This window comes from Hippopotamus amphibius, chromosome 7, assembly GCF_030028045.1.
Source record: "Hippopotamus amphibius kiboko isolate mHipAmp2 chromosome 7, mHipAmp2.hap2, whole genome shotgun sequence".
In the NCBI taxonomy this organism is placed as follows: Eukaryota; Metazoa; Chordata; class Mammalia; order Artiodactyla; family Hippopotamidae; genus Hippopotamus; species Hippopotamus amphibius.
In genome coordinates, this window is record NC_080192.1 from 68,509,374 (window position 1) to 68,533,099 (window position 23,726).

Here is a 23,726-nt window from a genome sequence, read left to right on the forward strand (position 1 = left end):
ACTGAACCAACTAGAGAGACAGCTTTTGTAATTGGTGAGAGTTGTAGAGTGGGGAAGTTGCCTTGCAAGGAATAAGTGAATAGTAGCTCGGGGACAAAATCACTAGCGCCTGGCTTCATGTGAATACCTGTAGATGAACAAAAAAACAGAAGTGGGAGAAAATGTGGAGGACACACCCACAATAAAAACACCAATACAGCCAAGAAATCTCTGAACCTTTTATTGAGAGGATCTTTCAGTGCTAATTGCCTGTCTTTCAGGCTTAGGGCTGGAGTGCTAGAAATGAAGACAAGGTCTGTCCTCGAAGATGTCAGATTATGGAGGTGGGGAGGTGGACAAGTGAACACTTAAATGCTGTGGGATGTGCTCTCATTGGTCATTTAAAGTACAAAATAATGGAGAACTGAACAGAAAGGATGCTTATACCTGGTGGCCAAGGGGACCATCAGTGGAACAACAGCTACCCTAGGGAATTGCACTAAGCTCAGAGAAATGAGTGGAAAGTTAACAAGGCAGGTAATATGGGAGAGCTATGGCCTTGGGAGCCAGCTGGAAGGAGGCTCACCATGGGTTTGGATGAGATCATCCTGAGAGAATATCATACGATAAATTGTATGAAATTGTATACCTTTAGTTAATTTGGTTTCTGTGAAGTAGAAAGAGAGAATGAAATATTTTAAGTGTGGTCAAGAAAGATCTGATTGTCCATGAATTAACTCATTTGGTGTAAAATGGGTTTCAAGAGCTTGAATTTTAAAAAGAGATTATGCAAACTATTATATATAGGAAGGATAAAGAAAACAAGGTCCTGCTGTACAGCACAGGGAACTATATTCAATATCCTGTGATAAACCATAATGGAAAAGGATATGAAAAAGAATATATATGTGTGTATAACTGAATCACTTTGCTGTACAGCAGAAACTAACAACATTGTAAATCCACTATACTTCAATAAAAATTTTAAAAAATAAAAAATAAAAGCGAGAGAGATTGTGTGCACATCTGGGATGAAGGAAGCCACTGAAAAGGAATAAGTTATGGATTATGTTTGGTTGTAATTGTAACTAAGTGAAGAATTCAGTAAAGAGTTAGAGGTTAAAGGGAAATGTGGAAGAAAGGGGATATTTATTCTATTTAAAAGGAGAAGGGTATTTATTCTGAGAAGAGGCTCATTTTTCTGGGTATTGATTTTTCAGAATGAGTTCAGAATGGAAATGTAGCTATGAGGATTTCCTGGGAGATGAAGGAAGGGAGGAAGGAAGGAGGGAAGGGAGGAGAGAAGGGAGGGAAGGAAGGAGGGAAGGGAGGGAAGGAAAGAGAGTAGGGGAGGGAGAGAGAGAGAAAGGAAAGAAGGAAAGTTGAAGGCTTTGTTTCTGGTAATTAAGGAAGATTGAGTTATTAGTTAGACTGGGCATCCACCGTAGAGGAATATTATAGATGTTCTACATTTTATGAATAAATGTTTCCTGTTTCCCTCCCCAGCCACTGCAAAATCCACACTTATGTGACTGTTTAAATTGAATGAGTTACATAATTAGAAATAAAATGAAAATATATAGGGCTATTGTTGAAGAAACCTTTCACTTAGAATGCAGTACAACTTTTTAAGGGATATAATAAAGAAAATAAATGCATTTCCTGTTAAAATATTAATACTCTTGTCTCATAAAAGAGTTGACTACAACTCTTGCTGAAACATTAGGGCAAAGCAATGTGTATTTTTTCTGGTTCTGGTATCTGGTTTGGCCTCTTCTTTTATATAAGAAAACAGTGGCTTTGTTGCTATCCCTGGCCAGTCAGTAAAAGGAGCACATTTTATCTTTGGATTCAAAGATGTATGTCCTTTAGCTCTGAACTTCCCAGTGTTCTCTTCTGAAACTCCTATTCAATGAGGTATTTAATCAGAGATGGAGAATAGTGATCCCTGTGAATATGAATCTTCTGGGGACGTTGTTCCACAGAGCTTGTAGTGATAACTCTCTTGTAGAAATGGCAACCTCTATGAACTATGCAAATAGGCAATAAAGATATCATTTGTATATGTACCTCAGTTATTCATCAAAGCAGGTCTGCAGTGGTGATTCTTTTAAAGCCATTCCTGTCAGACAGACAAAGGGATGACTGTTGGAGTTGACGTCATATTTCCTTAAGCACAGTAGCAACCTCCTCCACAAGAGGAGAGGATGTGTGTGATGCTGTCCCAGATTTGTTGGGGAGGAGCAAAGGAGTGTGAGTGGCACTGAGAGTAGACAGTGGGACCCAGGGATTAGAGCAAAGCTCACGTGTGTGAACATGGCGGGGACTTAGCCTTGGGGCTCCACGCGTGGTCCAGCAGCAAGCAGCATCACGTCTCCTGGGAGCAAGTGAGAAATGCAGAATCTCAGGCCCCACCTCAGACTGGCTGGCAGACTCTTCATTTTATCAGGAAACACAGGTGATTCACATGCAGACTGAAATGTGGGAAGCGCTGTCTCCAGAACAGGCACTTGTGAGTTAATAACATATATGCTTCCCCAAGGCTGTTACATACGGATCCCCAGCACTCAATGTGACAACACATCACGTTCACTAAAAAAAGTAGTTTATTATGAGTTATGATGACAGCTGTTCAAGATGTCCCTCACTGAAAAACATCAAGGCTGTCAGAACTGGAGGAGGTTGAAGGGAAAGGCCTCAGTCAGCGGAGATGCAGAGCGCTGAGCAAGGGGAGCGGTGGGCCCCGCAAACACCAGGGAGCCGGCAGCATTTTGATGTTTATAAACGTGGAGTGAAATTGGGAGACCGGGGTTGACATATACATGCTAACATGTATAAAATAGATAACTAATTTAAAATTATTTAAAAACTTATATTGAAAAAAGAAAACATTGATGAAGGGAGGGGAGAAGGCAATGGGAGGCGTCGCTGGGGGTGTTTGTGGGAAGGGGACGGACATCGGGGCAGGGAGTACTGAGAAGGGATCGATCACTGCTGAACAACACTTTGAAAATTTTCAGTTCAAAAATGCTTGCCTTTGAGCCCTAGACATCTCGGGCAGTGTGGTAGTTAGTCCCGGAGGTTAATATTTTGTCACTTACATGTCGTTTTTATTTTCCCCCATAAAAACTCACGTTTTAAAAATTTGGCTTTGTTTAGATCCAATGGCCCTCTGCCGAGGTGTTCTCTCCCTCTCCTGCGAAACTGTCACGTATCAGCACTGGAAGAAGAGGCCTCTATGAGATGAGTACCTCAACTTACCCTAAGTACTATTTCCACGACCGGGAAGAAGTCATTAAAGCCAACATCCAAAATCCCTTGCAAATTATTAAAATAGTACGTGAAAATGAACACATTGGGTTTCTCTATATGATCTCCACAGTGCCAAGATCTTCCATTGAGTACGATACATATAATCTGAAGTGAGTTCTCTTTTACGAAGAAGTTTATTTAGCAGTAAAAATTACAAATAAGATTGCAAATGTTAGCCATAATTGATTCAGTATTAATGATTTATATGATAAAATCTAATTTCGGTTTTCATCCAATGACAAATGAATCTTAATCACAATAATTTTGTTTATTTTCCCCATTTATCTTTACTTATAGACATTTTGTAGGCACTGCTGGGCTCCTTATATGTTTATATTATATTGATATAATGCCATGTATTTTTAATCAGTATTACAGACATATTTTTGATGTTTTGTGATTAGTTAGAAAAGAAGATGGCAATGTATAAAAAATAGATGATGCATGATTTTTTTCACATCATTTCAGCTTTCCTTAATAGAATAGAAATAAGGGGTTTTTGTAAGTAAAATAAGCTTGATAATTTAGGGTCTTTTATATAGAATAATACACACACACTCACATATACTCTCTGTCGTTGCTAGACACACATTTGTTGAAATAATTTGAAGAATCACCCAAATGTGAGTCTGAATTGCTCTAAAGTTCAGCACCATGGATAGCAGGACGTAAAGCTGATGCTGACCTTCCTCAATGGTGGTTTAGTTGGGTTGGATACAGTCTTTCCTTGAAGGTGATTGTAGATGAGCTTTGCCACCAGATTCTTTGAGCTGCCTTCCCCAGTCTCTGCTGCACAGGAAGATAAAAGTTCCTTCTGGGAATTCTCTTCTCCCTTACTCAGCACTATGGTTTTGATTGAGTCAGATAACACCAAAAACAGCTCTTCTGCTTGAGAAAAGAAAAAAAATTTTAATCAAATTTTTAAATGATAAATTTATTGTAAATCTGAAAGAGCTTAACAGGAGTGAGAAATAACTTATAGAAGGAACAGAGATGCTTGTGAAAATCCAATCATTCAGCAAAATGTATTGAGCACCTGATCTATAGCATGAACGTTTCTAGGTGCTAGAGCAATACTAGTGAACCATCCAGATCAAAATCGCTGCCCGCAGGGAGCTTACATTTTAGCAGCAGGAGACAATAATTAATATGATACAGGAGCAAATTATACAGAATGCTAGAATGTGCTAAGTGTTATAGAAAAAGAAACAGAGTAGAGCAAAGGGGATTGGGAGTTCTTGGAAAGAGGTTGTGAATAAACTGGAGTGGTCAGGGTGGGCCTCATTGAGAAGCTGGCATTTGGACAAAGACTTGAAGGAGAAGGAGTAAGGTATGTGCTATGGGGAGAGGGGAGAAGAGCCTTCTAGACAGCAGCAAAGTGAATACAAATATCCGAGGGCAGGAGCATACCTGGCATGTTGAAGAACCGAGCTGGAGCCTGGTGAGACTACAGTAGAATGAATGAGAGGACATACCATGGATGGCCTTGCCAGCTATTGTAAAAACATTAACTTTTGCTCTGAGAAAAATGGAGAACCAAGGAAGGATTTTGAGTAGAGAAGTGCCATGGTCTGGATTACTTTTTAAAAGGGACCTCTCTGAGACTTCCCTAGTGGTCCAGTGATTAAGACTCCATGCTTCCAATGTAGGGGACACTGGTTTGATCCCTGGTCAGGGATCACACATGCTGCACAGTGCAGAAAAAAAGAAAGGGGAGGAAGAAGGGAAGGAAGAAAGGAAGGAAGGGAGGGAGGGAGGGAGGGAAGGAAGAGAAAGAAAGAAAGAAAGAAAGAAAGAAAGAAAGAAAGAAAGGAAGGAAGGAAGGAAGGAAAGAAAGAAAAAGAAAGAAAAAGAAAGGAAGAAAGAAAGAGAGAAAGAAAAAGAAAGAGGACCTCTCTGGTTGCTGTGTAGAGAATAGACTTTCGAGGATCAAGTATTGAAACAGGAAGACCAATTATAAGGCTTTAATTATTCAGATAAGAGATGGACCAGGTGATAGTGGTGGAGGTGGGGAGAAGTGGGTCAAATTCTGGAAATAATTCAAAGGTTAAGTCAACAGGATATTTTTATGGATTGTATACAAGGTGGGCAACCAGAGAAGAGCCCAGGATGACTTTAATAATCCCTTTGACTAAGCAAGAGAAAGAGTGAGTTGCTATTAAGTAAGACACAGAAGGCTGGATGGAACAGATTCTTCAAGGAAAAATAGGACTTTGGATTTGGACACACTAATTTGGGAATACCAAAGACAGAAGAGGAACAGGGTAGTAGATGAAAGGACAATTGGGGTCAAGAGTGAGGGCTTTTCTTAAGAGAAACAGCTTGTTTTTTTTTTTTAAGATGGGATAATTAATATATAATGGAATTTAAAGCTCTTTGATATAAAAAATATCCCTTTAACAGTATTGTTATTCCACCACTACCTTACTACTTCTTTTTTTAGTTTTTTATAAGTTTTTGAAGAAGAGGTTATGGATGTTTAATGGTAACTCAGAAAAAATGGCTTATTTGCTAATTTTTATAAACACTTCTTGATTAACGTGTGAAATATTTTCATAGCTTCTTCTTATTTAAAAAATATCCCATAACCCAGACATCAAGGAGTGACATTTGTGATATTACTTCCCCATTATGAGAGGAGTCAGATTTTGCCAAACGTAAAACTGATTCTCATCTATTTAGTAGCACAAGACAAAGTGTTGAAGGTGGTGCTTTTGTGCGATTTGGGAAATTGTCTTTCTAGACTAATGAACACTATTACTAAGGGAACTGAGTTGATGTTTTATACTTTTTTGGACTGACACTAACAATGCTTGGTAGTAATATGCAAGATCTCATTTAAGAAGATATTGTAGGAATCACGGTTTGTTATTTTATAACATTTTGGGGTGTTTGTTAAATTTTCCTCCCAGCCTGAACTCCAAATATGATAAATCTTATGAGTAAAGACAATTATTTGGATGCTATGTAGTTGGAAGTAGCTAAATTGGAAGTTAAAAGTAGTAAATACTGGATCAATGGGATACAGACATGTTATACCAAACTCCTTTTGTTGTGATAAAATATAATGTCTTCACATAATTTTTTAAGTGTAGTAAAATATGTTAAATGCACAATTCTACACTGTTTATCTCCACCGTGGTCCCTCTAAGTGAGAAAATAGTTACATTTATCAAGTTCACTCTGAAGAATCAATTTAGTGGTATGTGTTACACATAACAGTTTTGAAGCTGCTTCTTTAAGGAGATGTGTAAGTGTGTTGGAATATTACCCTGGGAAGCATACAGCTGTCACTGCAGATTATCTTGTCCAGCAACAGGGCATAATGATGACTCCGGTCAGGTCTGGGCAAGTGGAGGAAACTAGGTAAAGAATCAGGAATTAGAGAGGTCAGGAAGGGAACAGAGAACATAGATCAAGACAAAATAATTCTATTTTGTTAGGACTTTGTCTTGAACAAGAGTGACTGTAATTGAGCGGGAGCCATGAGGTATGGAAGATGGCTATTGGTTAGAAAGTCTGGTCACAGACCCACTTTGTGAGAGGGCACGGAAGCAAATCATCACATTTTACATATCATAAAAGGTGATAATTTGTTGGTATTTACTGTGTTCCAGGCAAAGCGTATACATGCATATGTGTGTGTGTGTATGTAAATATATATATATTTTTAAATTCTCACAAAAATACCATAAGATAGATGCATTTATTAGCTCTGCTTTACAGATAAGACACAAAATTTTTAAGTGACTTGCCCCCAGTTGTACAATAATAACTGTCTGGCTTCTCAATGTATGCTCTTAATTTCTCTGCTGTACTACCAGTCAAGATGGAATTTGGTGGTGTCCATGAGACCCCCATAATACTGGGAGTTTGCTTCAAAGAACGTCTTCACTACCCACCAAAAGTGGTGGAAGCCGTGGAAACATATTCTGTCATTTCCAAATCTAGCACAATAATCTGTCTCTCGTATAAGCCTATTGAATTTTTCCAGAACAAATGCAAAAAAAAAAAAAAAAAAGCCAAATAATGCTTTATTCCCAATAGAGAATTCATGAATAAAGGTGGAACTGAGATCCCAACTAGAAACCATTCAAAGTTGCACTCTCATAGCAAACAAAAAACAAACAAAAAACCCAAAGAAAGATATGTCATACTGTTACTGAGACACCTATAGAAAGATATGCTCAGAGAGGAAACAGAATAAGTTACAAGATAAATGCAGTGGTCAAGAAAAAAGGTTAGAAATTAGGCATTATAATTAGAATTATCTGAAATTGGATTTGTGAGCCACAGTAAATTTCCTTTCCTTTTGCCTAAATATCTCATTAGTATGAAAATGTTATCAAATGAATCAGTGGTACTGAGCAAGCTATATCAACACCTTACTGAAAGATTTCCACCCTCCCTGCTAAAGGGTTTGAACTTTTAAAGCCATGTGGAAGAACAAAATATGAAACCAAATCCCATGTTTAGATTAGCATCTGATCAAGAAGCTCAAGAAGCTAGGAGTGCAAGAATACACAATTAATATTTAATATCAGAATGACTCACTGTTGCAGACTTGCAGTTTTACCAGCCTGTGTGGAAATTATTTATTCTATTTGGAACCAGAAAAGCAAAGAAAATCAATAATACCACTAGATCCACATGTTACATGGCAGAGATGATCACAATCCAGGACTTTATGAAAGTGTTACTGCATATTGATGGAGATGCAGACATTAATAACTGATGGATAACAGCACTAGAATCCCTGAAGTGAGATGTTTGGAAGCACTCTTTTCTCAGGGCGGAAAAGCAGCTGGGGCTGAAATATCAAAGGCAAATGAGATATTACAGAAATACTTCTTTAAAATGTATTTTCCATGTGGAGTTAATTCTGATAGTCCTGAGATTAAAATACATATTACATTATTTTATTCACTCAAAGGAACTCCCACATGGAAATGTTTCTCTGCACTTATGAATTCCAAGTTAAATAATGTTATCAAAATTGTAACTATAATAAAATCCAAGCCACCATCTGACCTTCTGTTTCAAGCTTTCTACAAAGCTATGTGAGCAGAACATAATTATTTGTTGTTTCAGACTTCAGTGCATAGGTGATCCAAAGGAGGAATTTTGTTAGGAATTGGAAAACATTTTGCAAGTGATTCAATTTTGTAGATTTAGTGAAGGATAGTTTTTGGTTTCACAGCTGGGTTACTTAACTGACATTTGAGTACCTGGATGAACTTCATAAAAAATAAAAAGAGCTTCCTGAAAATATATTAGCCCATACTGACGAGGGTTAGGAACTCAAAGCAAAAATTCAGCTTTGGAAAAGTGAAATTTCAAATGGTTCTCTAGTGATTTTTTTAGTCACTGTTAAGAATTTAGCTTATGGAAAAATTACTAGGTCAGACAGAGTAACATCTGCGTTTGAGAGAAAGCTTCACAGTTCTTTCTGAGATACTTGATATGGAAATGTTTGATTGGGTTTTAAATCCATTTGTATTATCATAAGACATTTCAACACTGCATTTATCAAAGGAAGAAAAGGAAAAGCTGTTAGAATTAAAGAATGATGGTATCTTTGGTGCATAATTCCAAATGAGCAAATGATCCAAATTCTGGTCAGTGGAAAAGGGAGTTCCCATTCATGAGAAACAGCGCAATAAATCATCACCTGCCATTTGCTGTCTCCCACTTCTATGAACAGTATTCCTTAGCAGTGGCGATTGTTAAGAACTTGAGCAGGCCATTCATCATGACTTGATTAGAAATGCAGTAGCTACTTCAAGAAAGTTATGGTCATAGCTGTGTTTGTTTATGAGCTGAAGTTTATTTGGAAGTTTTATAAAACTCAATATTGAATATTTATTTCCCAAATATTTTGAGTTTTATTTTTCTTATAACACAAAGAAATTGTAATTAATATCTTTACCAGTGTGCCTTATAAAACGTTATCATAGTACAGGTGTGTTAGAACCTGCAAAGTTTGGGAAACGTTGCTATAGAGGATTCTAGAACAGTTTTCTCTGCATGAGAATCTGGCCTTTGGTTAACTCTGAAGCTCCGTTCCCCTGGTAACCTAATACGACTAGAATGTCAGTTGTTTCTAGGCAACATTGCTTATGATAAAAATGACCCCTGATTGGTAAATTATATCTGCATTGGAAACTAAAAGTGAATTATAAATACCTGATGGGGAACCATAGCTTTGGACTTCCCACGGTGCAGCAGTTCTTTCTCTGTGCATGTCTCTGCAGGAACCCTAAAATCTATGCTTATAGTTATTGCAAGAAATGTTGGCTCCTCCTATGCCAGGGTGATTTCCACACACAGCCAATATGGATCTCATGTCCTTGCATCTGAGTTGTCACCTTGGGAGAGGATAGCTCGTAGGTGGCTCTTAGATTGCTGCAAGGAGTCCCATGGAAAAGCCAAGTCTGATGTTCCCTGGAAGGCAAGAAGTAGCTCCTGTTGTAGCCTTCTAGTTAGAGGGCTGCCAAATATGGTCCATGAAAGTCTTATGAGCCTGACCATTTAGCTGAATTGAAGGAGACCCCATAGTAGGGCAATATTTAAATATTTCTTTTTCATGCTCATGAAAAAGGAGCCACTGTGGTGTCTGACCATTCCATCTGTGGAACCTCTCACCTCACTATTGTTTTAATCGTGTATGTCCATATTTTGTTCTTTCTTGTTTTGGTCACTGAAATATAAACTTGCTCACATTAGTAAGGAACCGTGGGCGCCTCATAAGGCCATAGTGGGGTACCAGGTCTTTACAATGAAGTGGGTGAATACTGCAACACAATCCTACAAACAACAAGTCCAGTATATGCCAAGTATTGTTCCAAAGGCTTTATATGTATTAATCTTCATAGCAACTCTACAAGGTGGGTAGTATTGGTATATCCATTTTACAAATGAGGAAACTAAGGCAGAGTTGAGAAGCTTGACCAAGTTCACATAGCTGGTGAATTGTGGGGCTGAGATTCAAACCCAAGTAAACTTCAGAACCCAGGCTCTTATGCATTATGCCTAATGTACTTATCCTCATAATAACAGCTACCCCTGACATCTGTGTTACACACTCCATGCGAGGCACTGTGCTGAGTGCTTTCTGTACATTCATCTTATTTCATCCTGAAAAAAAGCCCAGTTAAAAAAGCATCCTCCTAAATGCCCATCAACAAATGAATGGATAAAGAAGATGTGGTGTATATATACAATGGAATATTACTCAGCTATAAAAAGGAATGAGATGGAGCTAGATGTAATGAGGTGGATAGACCTAGAGTCTGTCATACAGAGTGAAATAAGCCAGAAAGAGAAAAACAAATATTGTATGCTAACTCATATATATGGAATCTAAAAAAAAAAAATGGTACTGATGAACCCAGTGACAAGACAAGAATAAGGATGCAGATGCAGAGAATGGACTGGAGGACACGAGGTTGGGGGGGGTGGGGGCTGAAGGGGAAGCTGGGACGAAGTGAGAGAGTAGCATAGACATATATATACTACCAACTGTAAAATAGATAGCCAGTGGGAAGTTGCTGTATAACAAAGGGAGATCAACTCAATGATGGATGATGCCTTAGAGGGCTGGGACGGGGAGGGTGGGGGGGGGGAGTTGAGGGAGGGAGGGAATATGGGGCTATGTATATAAATACAGCTGATTGACTTTGGTGTACCTCAAAAAAATTAATAAATGTGTTTAATTGGGGAAAAAAAAAGGCATCCTGTAGAGTTGAAAGAGGAAATTGAGGTAGAGGTATACTAAGGACGTTGCTGTTTGGTATTGTTTTGTGATTTGCAGACAGGAAATTCAGAGTAATATCTGATGCTCCATCTTTCAATCCTATAATTTAATCTTCTGTGCAATTTCGATTTTAAAGTCATTAGAAATCAGTGTACAACAGAGTCTGCCTAAATCCTGAGCATCTTTAGGGTCCAAGAAAAGCCAAGAAAGAGCGAACAATGTCTCCTCCACCTAAGTGTTTCCCAGTGTATATTTCCAGGATCTTAAGACCTAAGTGATATTAATAGGTGGATAGCATAAAAAATGTGCTCCGTGATCGTGCAGATTTGAGAAACATTAAGTTAAATCACTGGTTCTCAATCTGGAAGATTTTTTGCCTGCCGGGAGACATTTGGCAATGTCCAGAGAGATTTTTGGTTGCTGCGACTGGAAAGGGTGGTGCTCCTGGTATGGAGTGAGAAGAGGCCAGGGATGCTCCTAAACGGCTGACAGTGCCCAGGATGGTCCCACACAGTGACAGATTATCCGGCCCAAAATGTCAGTGGTGCTAAGATCAATAAAACTTGGGTTAAATGTAATTACACATTTCTGTCCTGTATAACCAAAAAACCCTTTCTTGTGGGATATCTGCTGGGATTAGGATTCTGTGCAACGTAGTTAAGTGCCTTGGGCTGTTAGGACCATATACATTTCTACACTGGGCTCAGGCCATGTTACTTTCTACGCAATCGAGTTGGTTACGAGGTAGTTTCTGTTATGTTAAAATAATGTTTTAGGCAGCTTTTAAAATTTCAAACCAAAGCTTTTCTATCCTTTCATCTAGATTACAAATTTAGCAGGCTAGAACAGAAGACACAGGTAAATGCCAGCTTGAAACTTTCTCAAGTGGAAACATTCTAGTTTCCATGTGAGGTCATAATTATAAAAAACTCCATAATGAGGCATATATGTTACATAATAAGGAACAGATCATTATGAAGCCACGTTACCAGAAACCTCCCCAGGTTGCCTAACACAGTGGCAGTTTTTTTGTGCTAGTCCAGGAAGAAATTTCGGTCAGTCAGTCAGCAAGTAGAAATAGTACAGGTTCTTAGCATTTTCGCTTGGCATCATTAAAACTCCTCAGTTACAAATTGTCTCCCTACCCTTCCTTCAAACACACACACACACACAGGCACTGTTTTGGAGCTATGACAATTTAATGGGTGGTTATTTCATTTTATACATAAATTTGAAGAACCTATAGCAGTGATTCTCAGCGTCAGCTGCTAGAATCACCCAGGCCCCACCCCCAGAGATTTATTTAATTGGTTTGTGGTGGAACCCAAGCCACAGCATTTCTTTAAAACTCATCAGATGATCCCAGTATTCAATGAGAGCTGTAGGCCATGGACCTAGAGCAGTGGTTCTGCAGTGAGCCGTACAGGACCTGCTAACACCTAGACTGTTAACCCCCACACTGTCTGATTCAGTAGGTCTGGAGGGGGTGGAAATTTGCGATTCCCACTCGAGGCTGTTGTTGCTGTTCCAAGGACCGTACGCCGAGACCCACTGACCCTAGAGCACTCTCTTATTGTGGAAGTTATGGTTGGAAGTTATGCTTTTGTTTAATTGTCTAGGTGAAAAGGAGTTCCTTATCAGACGTTTTATCATTTCGGGTTAATCAAACCAGACGCAGAGCAAGCCATTTCTCTTCTCCAGGTCAGGTCTGACCTAGATGTGTATTGAATCATGATATTGACCGTCCTCAAACAGAGTGAGGTTTTACAAATACAAAACTCGGGAAATACTTAATTTCTTTCCAGGCACTTGCTTGTTTACATTTGTCCAATAAATAAGTTCAAATCGTACCAATTAAAACCGTGTAATAATGAAAATAAGGAGACAGCTTAGATTTGCCTAGGGCCACGTGATCTCATCTAATTCACCCCAGAACGTTAAAGCAGGTATGGAATTACCCTCTTCCTTGTAGAAATCAGGGTGGGAGAAGGGAACAGGGTATGCATTCTAGCACAGCCTAAGCTGGACGTGATCAAGAAACCCGCCTGACAATTGAAAAGACACAATTGTATGGACGGAGAAGGAACTAATATGAGATAGGAGGAGAGTGCCACAAACATCGGGCAGAATAATTTGGATTTAATGATATCAGTATAAGCAACAGGAGGCTGTTCAGAGTTCTTGAGCAGAAGGCTCTCGTGAGACAAACCATGCTTCTGCAGTCTTAGTCCAGTGGACCAGTTTAAAGACAAACAGATGCATTTTCCATCATTGCAAGGTGTAACAACAGATAGAGATACTGTTTGAAATAACAAATCACATTGAGATCTTACTGTTTTAGAAAAATCAAGGAATTAATTCCAAGAGGAGAAATCACGTTTTTTAGACCCCCCTCCGCAGTAGATTTCCCTTGAGTTTTATCTAAAATGAACAATAACAGGACAATTGATGGCCTACCACAATCGGCCATGCAATTCTCTCACTTCACGTGACACATCCTTTTAGACATTGATAGAAGCCTTGAGTCTGTTTCATTTCAAATGAACAAAGACAGGTTCTACTGTAAATAATTTGACAGGGAATTTCATAATTCTACATTGAACAGCAAGAAAACACTACAGATATTTTTTTTTCCAGTGAAGCATAGTTAAGTGTAATCTTATTCAAGACATTCTTCTCAGCATGATTAACTTTCCAAGGATCTCTTTTTAGTTAATTGGGTCCATAAAGTCATCTTCTTTATCAGCAAAGTGGGAATTTTAGAGCACAGCAATTGAAAAAGTTAAGTTCTCTTTTTAGGTCTTCAAGGAAGACTAATTTTTCTGGTTATTTCCTCAAAGAAAGGCCTTGATGGAACAAACAGCCAAAGGAGGCAGGTGAGGGAATTCCCTGGTGGTCCAGAGGTTAGGATTCCGCACTTTCGCTGCCGAGGGCCTAGATTCCATCCCGGGTCAGGGAGCTATCCCACAAGCTGCACAGTGCCAAAAAAGGAAAGAAAGAAAAAACAAAGGAGGCAGCTGAAGTTTGAGGCTGAATTCTGAATGCCAAGAAGTGCTGAATAGGCAGCCGTCACTTAGGAGCCGTGGATCAACTCCTGGAACAGGTGAGCACTGAGGTTCCAGTATGAGGAGCACAGCAATCCAAGGAGTGTATTTAGGGTTCAACCCCCCAGGAACAAACTGGAAGGTCTAAGGAGAATAGGATTCCAGAGAATCCTATTCTCCTTAGACCTTCTGAATTTTTGCAAAGCTTTCCTCAATCCTGCTGCCCCTTCTGCCTGTCAACTGGGTTGGGCTTGAAGGAAATTCCCCCTGATCGTCAAGAGAATCATTTCATTAGAGTAGTAAGGAACAAGACTAGTTTTCAGAAACTTGAAGAAGGAATGGGTGGGGAGGATGTGGCCATTTTAAAGGAAGTTTAAGAGAAGGAAGAAAACCGGGATTCTAAGTTAAATGGGCAGCAGGGCCAAGAAAAAGCTTTCTGTAAACTAAAGGGAAGCTTTCTACAAGTTAAAGAGAAGTTCTACACATTTTTAGATGCAGAGGAAAAGTAGCCAAATGCCAGGAGAGGTAGAAAAAGGTGACATGAAACCTATCCATCTCTGCTTGGAGGAAAGCATGAGAGGTATACTCAAAGGGGTAAAACACAGTGACAGTACGAGATTTTCAAGTTGAAGGTACGAGAGAGAACTCACCTTGTCACCACGTTTTCCTTCTTTGTTGTTTATTTGCTTTCAAATAAAGTTCAATGGTTACAAACATTACGGTGTGTCAGCATCACACAGGGAACTTGTTAAGCTAGAATCTTGAGTCCTGTACATAAATATTCTGATTCTATGTTGGACCCAGAAATCTGGATTCTTAAACACCCCAAGTGATTTTGATGCTGACGATTCAATCTTTCAGAAAGACTCTCATGTGTCCGTTTGTGCTGTGCAGAGCAGAGATGTGTAGTGGAGTAAAAGGCTTAGGGATATGAGAATGAGAATCTTGAATAGGTGGGAAAATGTAAATAAAAAGGATTTCTTAGTGGCACTGAGCACCAATAAGTTAAAATTCAGTATCATGGACCACACCTGCTACCTTGTAGAAGCGCCTGTAGTAGCAGATAGACTCACACAGAGTGAGTTTTCTAGACATGCACCGGGGCCATGGTGAGCTGTTCGTTCTTGCTTTTAGACCGGTTTGATGATTGTTGTTAATGGAACATCTGAAGTTGATTACAGTTTCAGAGACAAGTTGAAATTTCCCATTTTGTAGAGAATCACCTGAAGAATGTCCTAATCATATCTTTTTTAATGTAATTCTTACTTTATATTATAGTTGATTTACAATGTTGTGTTAGTTTCGGGTGTATAGCAAAGTGATTCCCTAATTATATCTTAAGCGGTTGACAAAAAAGGAAAAACATTTTAAACATTTTCCCTACACCTCACCACCAACATGTAATACCTGGCATTTTCCCAGATGTTTCTGGTGTGAGTCAGAACCCAGAGTCAGAGAGGGGCATCAGGTAGGAGCTAAGCAAGTGGAAATTCTGTTACAGCACTGAACTGGGAGAGCAGCCTTCGAGACTCCCCACTCCACAGCACCATCGGCCCCCCAGTTCCTTCGTGTGCTCTTGCTTTCAGTTTGCTTTCATTCTGGTCCTGTACGCCCTAATTTTAAAATATTTTTCTTACTCAGTGTTATTAAAACAAAATTAGAAATTAAAACCTGAAAGTGATTTTTGCCATGGTTCATCATTTTTTGATTAACGGACACAAAGCATATGAGAATTTTGTTCCAACCCCTTAAAAAACTTATGCATACATGCATGAATTTGTTTACATACAACAATTTCAGGGATTTCACAGATGACCTGAAGGCTGTGCCAAAGGTCCGTAAACTCTAGGTTCAGGATGCAGAGCTAAGGACTGGAAGAGAAAATAGGCGTGGGAAACAGTTGATTTTCACTGGAGTGTTCCCGTCTAACTTCTGTACAGTAATTTTTAGAATTATTGTCATATAATATATATTATATAATTATAGCATAATTTTTGCATAGTTTAATATGGAAACAATTTGAGGTATTGTTTTGGCACTTAACTTTGTCTTATTATCCTAAACTACCGTAAAATCTACATAAATTTTATTTTCCTAAATTCCCATATATATTTCAACAATTTGCCATCTTATATTTCACACTTGTTCTATTATTGAATATTTAAGTTGCATCCAATATTTCACTGTTATAGCTAAAATTACAGAAAATATGTTTGTGTCTGTAAGCGAGTTTTCTTTAATTTTTTAAATTTTTATTTATTTTTTGGCTGCGTTTGGTCTTCGATGCTGTGCACGGGCTTTCTCTAGTTGCGGCGTGCAGGCTTCTCATCACGGTGGCGTCTCATGTTGCAGAGCACAGTCTCTAGGCATGCGGGCTTCAGCAGTTGTGGTGCATGGGCTTAGTTGCTCCTCTTCCTAGGCCAGGGATCAAACCTGTGTCCCCGGCATTGGCAGGCAGATTCTTAACCACTGTGCCACCAGGGAAGTATTGTAAGCAAGCTCTTATTTTAAGAAGTTTTAGAGAATCAGCCCTTTCTATTTTCATTCCTTTGTTTCCCTCGCCTAGCCTTACTCCTCTTTTTATCCCATTTTTGTTTTTCTTCTTTACTTGATCAATTTCTTATTATGGATGAGGTTGAAGGATACCCTTGATGACGTTTGAAAGAAGAATATCTTGAAATAAACAATCTCATTAATGATTACTTTGATATGTGATAAATTGGACATTTTTAAGCTTAATCTGGGTCTTAATTCTAATCTAATTCATATTTTCTTTATTTTGATCATTCTCATAATTCTGTCAATATTGGGTAGTGTAAAACTTTTACACTTTATTATTGAATAGTTTCTAAAGAATCAGTGATAAATAAAAACTTATTTCCAGGTAGCTTTCATTTTAAAAATCCATAATTGATTTGTTTTTGTAAAAATCGCAGAGCTGAAATCATCAGGCATATTGCCAAGGTTGTGAAATGCTTAAGAGCTATAATAAGCCCAACTGTTGTTAAAAAGCAGCTCCCTTTTCTTGAGTAATTTATTCAATCTAAAAGTAGTCTGTTAGAATTTTTAAGTTTTTTAAATAATATTTGTTTTCCAGAAGTGTTTTATCTTTTTAAAACAAAAAACTAATACAGTTGCTTGATTTTGTATTGAATACTGTATTCACTTGCCCCAATTTTTATTTGTTCATAGGGTTGTAAATTATGAGAACATCAATAAAAATGACTACTATACTATTAGCAAAAAGGCAGTCACGCATGTCTATAATGACGACATTGAATTTATCGAAACTGATCGATGGGAACAGGAATATCTGTATCACAGAGAACTCACTAAGATTCCCATATTTTCACTTTTCCGGAAATGGAAGGCTTTTAACGTGTGGAAGAAGAATGTCCGCTCCAAAAAAATCAGCGGATGTCGAAAATCTCTACAAAAAGATCTGTTCATTGTTAATCGTGTACGTATTTATTAATCATATTTTAAAAGAATTACAGGAAAACAAAGTATTGGTATAGATGGTCCCTGAAATAGAATATTTCATCTTCTAAGAGAACTGACAATTTCCATCCTGTTTGTCACTTAAGAGTCTGGCAGTCTAGTGTGTTTCTACATTTTAACTAGGGTTGCAAAACGCTAAAGTATAACAAGAGAGTTTCACAGGTCCCCTTTCTTTAGAGGCAGCCTCAGAGGTTTGGATTCACGACCCCCTTTGTTGTTGACCAGGAAAACTGTATCTCCTTTTGAACAATGCAGGTTGGCAAGCCCTATTACTACTTCTCATCTTTGAAACACTAGGGATTTTATGGTCCAAAATAACTGGGGGCTTGTTTTCATGGGCCAGCACTTCCCAATGTAGCATATGTTTTGTTTTCTTCTATCATGGATTCAGACAGTAGGGAAATTTTTAATATTTACTTTGGAGAAGGGGAGAATCATGGGAAAAGAACTATTAAAGTATATGTGGCCATATTTAAAATCTCTGCTCACTCCTTGAATTTCAACTTGCAGTAGACGTTTTCTGTTTGGCCCCCAGGAACGAGCGGTAATCACCATTATGTCATGCTCAGTGTTCTCAGCTGGCTGTTTTATGACACTGAGACACCACCCTCTCACATCAGAGGCCTCAAGTTTGCTTTTTAACTGGTCATTTCCTTCACTTTGCATATGGTAATCTGAAAGATTGTTATCAAGACATCAGTTGCACAATAAAGGAACATTCAAGGTATATGGTTCACATAGATGTTCGTGCAGAACAGATCTGTACGAACATCCCATCAAGCATTCTGAGTTGTAGAAAAGATTCTAATCCTTTTTGATATCAAACTCAACCCCTAGACCTCTAATTTCATTAAGGCTATATCAATCATTTGAACCATTTTACTACCTTTTTACCACCTTTCATCTTTTACCATGTCTTGGACACTATAGATTCCATCAATTTATCCCTAAAAAGTAAAATAGTTCTTCCTGAATTTAACCACTATCAATCCTTAAGGCTTGTTCTCATGTTATGTGCTAAGAATTGTCATTCTCTCTGCCCATCATTCATACCAATAGTGCTTTGACCTTGATAATAGCTTCTCTTTAATGTAGCCCAAGCAGACTAGAAAGTTCTCATCATTTTAATCTTAGGTTGACATAACCAATTGACCCATTGCATTGGTTTAAATATCTATTAGATGCCATCATCACCCACACACTTACCCCTAGTCTTATATTTACGAGTTAATTAGGGGGGCTGATTCTGTTAGACTGTGTTGAAGGGATGAATGTGGAACTGACCTTGAGATTTTTTTTTATGATTATTTTTAGTAACCAACCTTACTGGCATCTGTGCCCACATTTCCTTGTAATGACTTTATTGAAGTATAATTCATGCAATTAATTCATTTAAAGTATATAATGGAATGGTTTTTTTTTTAATTTTTTTTATTTTTTGGGGGTACACCAAGTTCAATCATCTGTTTTTATACACATATCCCCATATTCCCTCCCTCCCTCGACTCCCCCCCCCTCGAGTCCCCCAAACCCTCCCCGTCCCAGTCCTCTAAGGCATCTTCCATCCTCGAGTTGAAAACTCCCTTTGTTATACAACAACTTCCTACTGGCTATCTATTTTACAGTTGGTAGTATATATATATGTCTGTGCTACTCTCTCGCTTCATCTCAGCTTCCCCTTCACCCCCCGCCCCCTCCCAAACCTCGAGTTCTCCAGTCCATTCTCTGCATCTGCGTCCTTGTTCTTGTCACTGAGTTCATCAGTACCATTTTTAGATTCCGTATATGTGAGTTAGCATACAATGTTTATCTTTCTCTCTCTGACTTACTTCACTCTGTATGACAGACTCTAGGTCTATCCACCTCATGCAATGGTTTTAATATATTCACAGGATTGATTAACCATCACCACAGTTTATCTTAGAACATTCCCACCATTTCAAAAAGAGTAATTAGGTCACTCTCCATTTCTCCCCCCAAACTCTCCCAGCCCAACCCCTGCCCCAGCTCTGGACAACCACCAATCTACGTCTTCTCTCTTGTTGTGCCTACTCTGTACATTTCCTATAAATGGAACCAAACAGCAAGTGGTCCTTTGTGCCTGGCTTTTTTTACTTAGCATGATATTGTCAAGGTCCATCTATGTTGTAGCCTGGCATTTCTTTCATTGGCAAATAATATTCCATTGTGTGAATATACATGTTTTATCCATCCACCTACTGATGGATATTTTGGTTCTTCCACTTTTTGTCTATTAAAAATAATGCTGCTATGAACATTTGTGTACAAGTTTTAGTCTAGACGTATGTTTTTATTTCTCTTGAGTATATACCTAGGAGTGGAATCGCTGGGTCATCACCCTGTGACTCTACGTTCAACCTTTTGAGGAACTGCAAAACAGTTTTCCAAAGCCACTGCACAGATTTACATTACCACCAACAGCATGTGAAGGCTTCAGTTTCTCCATATTCTCACCATTACATCTGCCTTTTTCATTATAGCCTTTCTTACTGGTTGTGAAGTGGTACCTCATTGTGGTTTTGGTTTATATTACCCTGATGGCTAATGATCATGAGCATCTTTTCATGTGCCTTTTGGACATCTGTATGTCTTATTTGGAGAACTGTCTATTCAGATACTTTGCCGGTTTTTAATTGGGCTGCCTGTATTTTACTGTTGAGTTGTGAGAATTCTTTATGTGTTCTGGATACAAAGCCCTCACCAGATATATGATTTGCAAAACTTTTCTCCCGTTTTATGGGTTATCTTTGAGCTTTCTTGATGGTATCATTTGAAGCACAGAAGTTCTTAATTTTGATGATGTCCATTTTATCCATGTTTTTCTTTTGCTGCTTGTGCTTTTGTTATAAAAAACTATTGCTTCATCTCAGGTCACAAAAACTTACCCCTACAATTTCTTCTAATGGCTTTATAGTTTTAACTCATATTCAGGTCTTCTATCCATCTCAAGTTAATTTTTGCTGATGACATGAGGTACGTGTTCAGCTCCATCCCTTTGCATGTGGCGGTCCAGTTGTCCCAGCACCATTTGAGTTGTCCTGGCACCCTTGTCAACACGTGCCTGTAAATGTGAGGATTTCTGGATGCTAACTTTTTTTTCCGTTAATCTATATCTGTCTTTATGCCAGTACCACACTCTAGAATACTATAGTTTTGTAGTAAACTTTGCAATTAGGAAACGTGACTCCCCTGGGCCTCTTGAATTTCCGCATGAATTTTAAGATCAGCTTGTCGATTTCTGCAAAAAAGCCAGTTGGGATTTTGGTAGGGATTGCTTTAAATCTGAAGCTCAGTTTAGGAAGTATTGCCACTTTAACAGCATGAACTTTTCTAGTCAATGAACATACAATCCTTTTCCATTTATTTAGGTTTTCTTCAGTTTCTTTGAACAATGTTTTGTAGTTTTCAGAGTATATATTTTACACTTCATTTGTTAAATTTATCCCTAAATATTTTAGTCTTTTTTATACTATTGTAAGTGGAATTGTTTTCTTAAATTTCATTTTGGATTTTTCATTTTGTATATATGTATAGAATATATATGTATTAAAGAATATACATGTGTATTCTACACATATATGTGTATTCTATAATACATATATATTCTACAATACATATACAGAATATATCTAAACAGTAAATGTATAAATGTGTATATAAATAGTATACACACACACACACACACACACAAGGGTGAGTCAAAAACTATTTTCACTCTGACTGTAGAATTTAATTAACTTTTAGAAAAGACAAATACATAATTTTTTGACATAATCTCCTTGCTTTTCAATACACTTTGTCCACCTGTCAACAAGCTTTCGTATTCCCTCATTAAAAAATGTTCTGGCTAAGCTGCGAGCCATGAATGCACTGCTGTCTTCACGTCTTCATCAGAAGTGAATCTTCGTCCTCATAGGGCTGCTTTCAGGGGACCAAACAGGTGAAAGTCCAGTGGAGCAAGATCAGGGAGGATGCTTTAACATCTCAAAACGAAGTTTTTTCAGAGTGTTGACAGTGTGGGCAGAAGTGTGCAGACATGCATTGTCATGCAAGATCACAACACTCTTGGATAGCAGTCCTCTGCATTTAATCCGAAGTTTAGGCTTCAGCTCTTCAATAAGCATCTCTATCCATTCATACACACTTCTTCACGACAGAACACTTTCTCTATACTGCACACAGAGTCTTCAATAAACAACAGCAGCAGGTACACCCTCAGACTACAAAAAACTAGTCACTGCATGCTGCTCTTCTTTTGTGCAAATCGTAAGTGGGGCATCCATTTTTGCTCGCACCACAGTTCCAAATGAACTGATGTAACACATTCACACCTGCACAGCAGTCACTGGGGAGACAGTAGCCTTGAACAGAAAGTGCTGATAAGACAGTGCGGCCAAACAGAAGTTTTAATATAACTAGAATGTGGATAATTTTTGACTCACCCTCGTATATATTCTGCATAGCAATACAACTGAGTTTGAATATTAAGCCTGTTTCCTGAAACCTTGCAGAATTTATTATTGACTCTAGTAGCTTGATTGTTGTGTATGTGTTTGTGTTTCAATTAATTAATTAATTTTTATTGAGGTATAGTTGATGTACAATATAAGTTTCAGGTGTACAACATAGTGATTCATAATTTTTAAAGGTTATATTCCATTTCAGTTATTGTAAACTATTAAAACAGTGCTAATCTTATCACTTTCGATGGGCACTCTTGATATACCAGCCCAAGAGTGAACCACCTAACCCAGATTCCATCTGAAATTTGCTAACAGCAGAAACAATGATGGGAGAAAGAAACAAAACACCTTCAGTCTCTGTCACATTCACAACAGCTTTCACGTTTGTACTTTATGCTGACGGTCAGATATTTAGTTTAAGCCAAAGTAATTTCTTAGGTTATATTTTTTTTTCTTCCCCCAAACTCAAACTTTTTGGCCGACTATCAATACCAGTTTTGCTGTCCACCTGGATCCTAGCCATTTATCCCTTCACCAATAGAACTTATATTTTTGGCTCAAGGACTTTTTCTCCAGAGTACACTGGACTTTCTTGCCTTCACCGCCCCATTTTGATTACAGCCTCATTCCTACTCCTGTACACATGTTAATTTATTTAGCATCTTATCTCAATTCAGAGATGTAGACTCTAAACGTCTACTTTTTTTTTTTAAAGGAAGTGTAATTTACAGTATTATATTTTCGCTTCTTTTTTTATCATGAAAATTTCTCCATGAGATGAATCTTAAGGACTATATGACTTCCTAGATGTTTTCTCACATAAATCTCTTCATTGGGGTCTCTTAATTATAACCTCCCTTTATTTGTACTTAGAATAAATAATTAAAGCTCTATTTCATGTTTGTCTGAATGCCTATTGGTTGTCCTGTTTTGAAACTCCTAGAAAAAGAGTCTAAGAGTGTGTTATATATAACACTTAAACCAGTGTCACATGTAAATAAATTGAAGTTAACATTTTAAAAATATAATGTAACTGCTCCTCCTTTGATTAGATTAGGAGAAGTGAGGGTGAATGACCTAGAAATAATCTTGGAACATGCGCCTTCAAAGCCAGCATCCTAAAACCCTGATTTATGATGATGGCATAGAGGAAGATTAAGTTGTATTATATGACATTATTCCACAAATACTTCTACTCATTCTCCCAGCCCACATTTCGAGATAGATTCTTAACAGTGACTGTTACCCACTGAAATTGTGATGTTGAATTTGTCTTTGTTCTATAACATAGCCTCTTAGATCAATAGATGGGCCCCTCCATTATCGTGGTGACTGGACATTGTAAAGTCCTAAGATAACACTAAGAATCTGTTAGTAGCTATTGCCAAACCTGGTGACATTTAAGATATTGCCCATCCTCTGTTACTTGCCCTCAATTTCGTGGTTAAAAGACACGTATTCAAGATGAAAAGAGAGGAATTCAGACAAATTAAATCAGATAATTCAAAGAATACTTCCAGAACAAAATTTCAGAAGTGTATGCACTTTGTAGTTGTAGCTGAAATGAACATATAGAGCTATTTATTTTCCTTAATTACCATTCCTGCTTTCCCAATATTTTTATGCTTCTAAAAGGCAAAGGTTTTTTTT

General features: G+C 38.0%; 1 protein-coding gene across 1 annotated transcript in view; it reads left to right on the forward strand.

Moving 5' to 3' along the window:
• The window catches only part of DNAH6 (dynein axonemal heavy chain 6), a 276,466-nt gene that overhangs the window by 18,917 nt on the left and 233,823 nt on the right, over nucleotides 1-23,726 (forward strand). The window contains exons 4-5 of the mRNA XM_057743457.1: nucleotides 3,139-3,401; nucleotides 17,284-17,551. Coding sequence (XP_057599440.1) covers nucleotides 3,139-3,401; nucleotides 17,284-17,551 — 531 coding nt within the window. The remainder of the gene's footprint in view (nucleotides 1-3,138; nucleotides 3,402-17,283; nucleotides 17,552-23,726) is intronic.